Source organism: Xiphias gladius, chromosome 20, assembly GCF_016859285.1.
Source record: "Xiphias gladius isolate SHS-SW01 ecotype Sanya breed wild chromosome 20, ASM1685928v1, whole genome shotgun sequence".
Lineage (NCBI taxonomy): Eukaryota > Metazoa > Chordata > Actinopteri > Istiophoriformes > Xiphiidae > Xiphias > Xiphias gladius.
In genome coordinates this window covers 23,507,767-23,515,432 of record NC_053419.1, presented here as the reverse complement: position 1 = coordinate 23,515,432, position 7,666 = coordinate 23,507,767, and the positions used below count along the sequence as shown (strand labels likewise).

Below are 7,666 nucleotides of genomic sequence, written 5' to 3'. Positions count from 1 at the left end.
ATTCGACTGAGGAACAGCTTCCGGTCGCGGTTCAGCTCAGCAGCGACGCCATAGGTTCACAGGCGAACTGCAGTTTTTTATTTTTATTTTTTTAAACAGTCACAACCGGAACCCGCTTCTCGGCCCAGTGTTGTCTGGGCGGGAAAAAAGCAAGGACGACAACGCTGAGCAAAGACAAATACACATAAACGTGTGACTGTTGTGTAGAGGCCAGTGGGGGGGGGGGCTGATGCATAAATGTAGGAACAACAATGGAGGACAACACACGAAGCGTCTACATACGAGTCAAACAGTTTCCGAAAGCTGTAAACAAGGAAACGGGTGGTTCAGGTGCTGAGTGGTGAAATGAATACTGCATGGGTGATGCAATAAGTTGCTTCATGCACATACAGCAGGCGGTTGTGTGCAGTATGCACGCGCGTGCACACACGTCTATGAGCAGCAGGCCCACGTGCAGCCTGCTTGCGTTTACGTGTGGCAAGCGATGGCGACGTGTGGCGTGCTACTGCACAGGTGTGAGTTCGAAACCGACACGAGGTCGATCTGCAGGTGCAGAGGATTGTTCTACCATTACAGGGTTATTGCGCGGGGGATCGTCCCTGATGTTATGTGACTGGCTGTCCGAGCATCAGGGCGGCGGCACGTGGGAAGAAAAGGAACGAAACCTGCTGGATGACAGTGTCCAGTTCTCCATTCGTCTGAGCTTCAGCCTGAATAAGCCGGTTTTAGTCTCCAGATCCCCCTCCACGCGTTTGAAGCTTTTCTGAGGAAAAAACGTAGTCTTATATGTCTTTAATGGAGTTAAATGATGTAATCTAATACTCAACAAATAAAACATGTTCAAGGGAAATGATATCAGTATAATATTGTGAGATTTTTAAATGCGACTTGTTGTGACATGTTATCTGTCCAGGAATGGACACGATACTCTCGATAACATTCGTTCTGTAAAAGTCGTATCGCTTCAAAGTCTGCGGAGAAGACATCCCTCTTGTGGAGTTTTCCTTAGTTGAATTAAGATGAACTGGAGGTGAGGCTCGTGCTTGGTTTAGAGAAAATCACAATGTTTTCGTGTACTGGTGGAAGCCAGGGTTTGCTGTGTGGAGGCAAATTGTAAACCTACCTTTTTAGCCTGGCTTTCGTTAGAATGTTTAATGGCCACTGTTTATTTTATTTAATCATTTATTTTTCATTTATTTTATTCCCTCTCATTGATTCTATTTGTCATTTCATTTTATCTATTGTCTCTTGTTTTAATTTACGTCTTAAAGCACATTTAAGTGAATGTATAAAATCCGTAGCGGTTTTACGTTTTTCACCACGTGTGTGTCTCTCACGTTCATTAGTCTCAAATTGTTTTGCTGTTTACATGTGAATTGTGTTATTTCCAGCCAGTCATCCACCTGTAATGCACTCTGAATTTCACTAGCCTGTATGAAAAGTGCAACACAAATGAGGTTTGATTGATTGATTGATTGATTGATGCGTTCGCCTTCAATTTGAGAGCCTTGAAGTTTTGGTTTGAAAAAAGAGAGTCAACTGGTTAAAGTTGGAGAACGAGGAATGTGCACCTCATTTAACTATGATTTAAAAGTGGACATTTTGACGATATTTTCTTTTTCGTACAGTCACTATTCAATATTCAGTGTCAATATTTAGATCGCTTCGGTTAAGTTTTCCTTCCTGCTGCGGAAGCTGGACGTATTAACCACTTCCGGTGTTGTTGTTGTCAATGCTTTTGACCCACTAATTCAACCTCTCTGCTCACCGTGCACTCAACATGTGGATTTCTTTCGAACCAGATTGTAATTCATATTTTTTTCCAAATGATTTGAGCCAATTCCACAATTCTTCACCTGCTCCCTGGCAGCTGCAGAATTAGCCCCTGTTTGATTAAAGTCTTTGCAATCCGAAACGCCAAACTTGCTCGAAAAGTAACCTCAAACTAACAATTTTCATAATGCGCGCATCCAGCGCGTTCACCGTAGTCCTGGCGTTTGTCTCCGGCACCTGATCAGCTTTTTTGATGTGCAAATTTCTCCTTTTCTCTGACCTATAAAAAGTGAGACCACCCCGCGTACTTTCTGACAGCCATACGTTACTTGGACGACTGCGGCGCAGTTCCAGGACCAGTGGAGATGAGTTGAGCACAAAGGCAAGTGTGCCAGCAGACATGTCACAAAAGAGCGCGGGAATGCTGAAAGCACCCCTGGGTGCTGCAATAAAATGCCTTGAAGCCATTGTTAGGGAGATACGAGTTGTGTTTTCTCCTCCCCTTTCCTCCTGCAATGGAGACACATCTGTGAAGGAATCACATCTTTGTTTCTGACTTCATGAAACTGTAACTTTTTCTTTACATTTTGTTGATTACATTTATTGATTATTAATTATAGTAACGGTTCTATTGCCCTTGTCCTCTCTGATTTGTTTCATATTAAGGTTAGGAGGATCTTTGAAGCAAAAACTGGTCTTTGTCTGATCCTCCTTCCCTCCACTATTGTTTGTCCCCTTTTAAAGACACTCTATCATTTACTGAACTGACCGGTGTCTCGCGCAGCAACTGTCTTTCAGGTGTCCCTCCATTTTGTCTCAGTCAGGACTGGGATCACTGGAACACTCTGGATGTAGGACTGGGATGCATTTTTGTCAATTCTGAGCAGATGTTTTGGCATCTTTGGAGTTGCAGTCCAGTGTGTCACCGCGTATATGTAATCTTTTAATTTACACTTCTTTAACAACCGCGATATTTGCTTTTAATGGATCAACCGCATATTGCAGTTGCTGGATTAACTACATATAAGCAAAGATACGTCCCTGAATCATACGTTACGTAGAAAGTGGTGCATGTTGTGTGGACTGTAAAACCCTCTGAGGCAAATTTGTGGTTTATGATTCTGGTTTAATAAATTAAAAAAAGGACTTGACTTTGATTTCTCTTATAGGTTATGAATTTATACCAATAATTATTCATTATCTTGTTAATTTTTGAATCCCTAAGTGATGGTCTGAATATCTGATTCTGTAAATTATGAACATTGGTATTCATTCTTTTTTGGACTTTTTGCAGTACCGTTGTAAAATATGTGTTAGTGTTTTATATTAATATATTATGCCTGGTAGCGGTGGAATGTAACTTAGTACATTTACTTGAGTACTGTACTTGAGCATTTTGATTTTATGCTACTTTATTCTTCCACTCCTCTGCACTTCAGGGGGAAATGTTGTACTCTTGCTGTGCTACATTTATCTGACAGAGACAGTAACTACTTATTTTTTGCAGACTAAGATTTTGCAATAAAAAAGATAGAATCACCTGATAAAATATAAAATATGATGTAAAGAAGAGGAAAATTATTTCCACCTCAACCAACTACAAGATTCAAATGCTGCTTAGATGTTACTGAACCTGTAATAATAATATATCACTGACAGGGCTGTTCCGCTGCATCACGAGTACTTCCTCCACCACAGGTGCCTTGTAGGTCCGGGCAAAGTGGGTATATTTGTACACGTCACACAAAAATGAAAGAAACTTGAGTTTCTGCTGCTGTGCTACATAACGTTTCCACTCAAAACATGTAGAGAAACGCCAGGAGGAGGAGAAAATCGGTTTAACTCTGACGAATGAAACGCGTGAAATGAGGCTTCGTAGCTGGAACCGTAACGATGCCTCAGAGCACGGTTGTATTCTATCCCTAGTCTATCCGTTTCCCCCTGTCCTGCTGAACAAAGCCCAGGGTCGTAGAGGGTCAAGCTTACTGGTGACATCTGCTAATTGTCCCGATGGGCCGGCCTCCCTTGCCCTTTCAATACCGGTTTCTCTGTAGGTGTCTGTAGCTGGGAGCGCACCGGCAGCTGCCACCTTTATGCCTTAACTCCATCCAAGATCATTTACCCCCGCCCCCCCGACTCGGGGTCCCCGGGGATCCTCCTTTGCTTTGTGATGAAGGGTCATTGTGCGTAGTGGAAAGCTATAACCAATAATGTGGATTTAAAGATGGGACTGTTGTCTGTGCTGCAGCGTTAATGAAGCCATTGGAGGCAGATGAAACTGTGGAGGGCAACCGCCGCCAACAAAGACGAATCCATTCACGGATGAGAAAAAAATCTTATCCGATAACAGGATGTGTTTTCTAAACATGGATGTCTGACCCACTCCATTGGGTGACATGGAAAACAGTTTCGTTTTCTATTGAGCTCAGTCATCCTGGCAAATACACAGATGCTGTAATTGACACCTCTTGATCTACATGAAGCAGCGCTCACCTCATTTCATTAACCCCATTGACTCGAGTTTCTTTATGTTTCCCCTGAAGTTGTTTCAAGGTTGGAAAAAGGATCTCATTCCATGCTGCCTAACAGTATTATCTATGTCCCGCATTATGTTGTTTCAGCTCCTGATTGAAGCCATATGACGACTGAAAGACTCCACGTTTTTTTTTTTACAGCTGCACCACTCCGCCAAATGGAAATATTCTCCATGTCTGGCAAACCAATTTTAGACACGTTCCCCTCAGATTCGCCCCCGGCAGGTTTTTTACAGAGATCCAGAACGCAGTTCTGTGGGTCGGGGAGCGAAGTTGGGCCTCGGGGCCAAGGTTCTGTGCCGGCCGAGCCCACCGGTGGGACCGAAGAGGTCGACCACCTGGAGCCATCGGTAACACGTGTTTGTTTGAAGAAAAGGTGCATAAGAACATCTCTCCTCTGCTCTAGCTACATCTCTTTTATTAGCCCCTGCTCCAATCAAACCCCTCAGTCCACAGGCACACGGCCAACAATTCATTGCTTCTCTTAGTTTTGGATCTGATGTAACCAACCAAATGTAATATTTCTCGCCCCACTCTGGGTAAGAGCTCCAGCTACATGCCTGAATGTACGGTATGTGTGCAGCTGCACCCGATGCTTCATCTCATTGTCAACGAATCTGTCGAATATATTTTTGACCAACCGATAAGTTGGTACAGATGTGAGGAAAAATAGCGTCCAAAAGGTAAAGACATTCAGTTTTCAATGCTCTTCAACAGAAGTAGGCAGAAAATCCTCACATTAGAGAAGAAATGACTTCAAATGAATCGATAAAATGAAACATTCTTTGGACCAGTGAACAGATCGATAACCTTGTTGTTTCAGCACTGTGTGAATAAAACAATGAGCTGGGAGGTTGTGTGTAAAATCATCAACAGTGACAGAAGAGCGTTATCTGCCCCCCCATGTCACTTTTCGACCAGCGGGGACTGAAGAGCCGCGAAGGGGCCGCAGCGGGGCCGGTTGCTGGCGGGCCTCCAGTTCCGCCGAAGCGCCTTGAGGAGAGGCCGCGCTGGACCGGACGAACGGCTCCACGGGAACCGGCACACGAGGGAGAAAGGGCGCCAACTTTCCCATTGACGAGTCCGCGAATTTGCATCACAACCGGCGCCTCACGTGTCCCACCGGCGTAAAATCTCACAATGGCAAATAATGACACGCCAAACCACAATGAGGAACACGGAGGGAAAGAAAGGGGGCACATTTTAACCAGATGCCCGGCAATAAATAACAGGCTCGCCCCCCCTCCAGCTGAGAGCGGACATTTACATTTTGAAGTGCCGGCACGGGGGTCAACCGGGGCCGGAGCGTGTCTGCGCGTCCGTACAGGAAAGACAGAGGCTGCAATTGTTCCTGGTAACTTTTTTGAGTGAAATGTAAATTTGCCCCCGTTGGCGTGTGCAGGGGCTGCGCGTATATATAAAAGCCCCGGGGGAGCGGACAGACACCGACACTGCTACCGGCGTCCTCACCGGTCCACGGCGAGCTGAAATGCAGTCGGCTGCGGTCAAATTGCCGCGGATCCACAGGACACCTTTTTCCGTGGAGGACATTTTGGACCCGACAAACTTTACGCGGAAGAGGCTCCGCGCTGATGATGCGACAGCTGCGGGTGAGAAGAAAACTCGCGGGGGCCTAAGAAACAGTCCAGACCTGTTCGTGGGTTTATACCTGGAGAGAAGCTGTTTATTCACCTGTTTGTTTTCTTTTCAGGAGCTTCTACTAAAAGAGATCGACCCGGAGAGAAGCAGCGTCCTCCGGAAGGTGACAGCTGCAGCCCGGAGGAGGCGGCTGCCCCGTGTCCGGAGAAGCTTCGGGAGTCAAAGGCGAAGAGCCGACGGATCCGCACCGCCTTCACCCTGGAGCAGCTGCAGATCCTGGAGCACAGCTTCCAGAGGTGCCACTATCTGTCGGTGCTGGACCGCCACACCATCGCCGCGGCCCTCCGCCTCTCCGAGACTCAGGTCAAGATCTGGTTCCAGAACAGACGCACCAAGTGGAAGAAGGAGCGTCTGCCGGGGACCGAGCCAGAGGAAGAGCGCGGCTTCGCCTCTCCCTTCAGCTCACATCCTGCCGTCTGCTCGTCTCTGGCCTACAGTCCTCTTTACTGCCAGCGGCTCCCTCGGCTCCAGCTCTCCGCGCCGCCGCCGCCGGTGCCGCCGGTGCCCTTCCATCTGTACTACAGGCTCCACGAGGCGTGAGTCCGCGCCGAATGACCGAGCACACGATGGACCTGCGTGGGGCCCACCAGCGTCTCCAGCTCCATCGTCAATATCGGGGGGTTACAGCGCCCAACAGGACTGAGTTCAGAAAAATGACAATTAATGAGCAATGTGAAATAGTTTTTCTAATGTAATTACACTATAACTTATTTTGATAAACATTTTTTATTGAAGTTGTTCTCATTGGTTCCCTCGTTTCATAAACTACACGACTTGACCCTGACACTGTGCCAGAAAAAGGGCAAAAGATAAAATGGACTCTTTTAACCCTTTAAGGTAAAATGCTGGAGGAAAAAAAAAAAAAATCCCTACAGAAACACAACTGATGGATCAGAGACATCGTTTAGATTATATATATATACCAGACGGGGGATTTCCATGTATTGCCTCAAGGCAACGTTGAGCAGCTCAAAGAAGTACAATGATGTGAGACTATTACTCACAGGCCATAATGGACACAGGGAGGTTTTAGGAGGCCCCATCAAGGGGTTAGGGTCTTTTCCATCTGATGGTGAGGGCAGCGACAGTGAGGGACAGTGGATCCACCCGTCAGGTTTTGAGAGGCGGACCTGTGGGCTTTACCAGTCTCGAGCCACCACGCGGCGGCCACGCACCCCTGACCCGTGCAGGGCCTGAACCAGGGGCTCGGGCCTTCGCCTGCCACTGGCGATGGTAAGAGCAGCACTTTGGGAAGTCGGCGAAGCGGATTTAACGGAGGAGAGCATGACGCTATACACAAAGTGGCACTGCCTGGCAAAGGCAGAGGGGAGAAAATGAGACGAAAATGAGACCACAACCAAAAGAGAGTTTCATGCCGCACGAGAGACTAGAAAATGAAGACAGGGGTTGACTGAATGAAGACTAGGAGTCCACGGCCACGCTAGCAGCTCTGAGAGGCTACACGTGGACAATGAGCCGACGATACGCTGACAATAAAGTTTACCGGCCCCATCGTCGTAGTTCAGCATGTTACGATGCTAACGTTTGCTAATTAGCACTAAATAAAGAAGACAGCTGAGGCTGGGAGGGGGGGGCGTTAGTTTGGCAGTATTTGTTCATAAAACAAAGTATCGGACAAGATGAAATTTCAACCTGGTGGTGGCGCTAGACAAAAAAGTCAGGGGATCAGAAAAGTTACT

General features: G+C 46.7%; 1 protein-coding gene across 1 annotated transcript; it reads left to right on the top strand.

The window, feature by feature from the left end:
* The first annotated feature begins 4,465 nt into the window (after positions 1–4,465).
* On the top strand, positions 4,466–6,506 carry pnx (posterior neuron-specific homeobox). The gene is made up of 3 exons (XM_040158097.1): positions 4,466–4,657; positions 5,710–5,917; positions 6,019–6,506. Exons 1-3 carry the CDS (start codon positions 4,466–4,468, stop codon positions 6,504–6,506), a joined length of 888 nt encoding a protein of 295 aa, XP_040014031.1.
* Positions 6,507–7,666: the final 1,160 nt, after the last annotated feature.

Excerpts from the sequence above, each read along its gene's own strand:
- pnx (XM_040158097.1), top strand. The coding sequence starts at position 4,466 with ATGGAAATATTCTCCATGTCTGGCAAACCAATTTTAGACACGTTCCCC. Across the intron at positions 4,658-5,709 it reads TCGACCACCTGGAGCCATCG|GGGCTGCGCGTATATATAAA; the intron begins GTAACACGTGTT and ends TGGCGTGTGCAG. Across the intron at positions 5,918-6,018 it reads TGATGATGCGACAGCTGCGG|GAGCTTCTACTAAAAGAGAT; the intron begins GTGAGAAGAAAA and ends TTTTCTTTTCAG.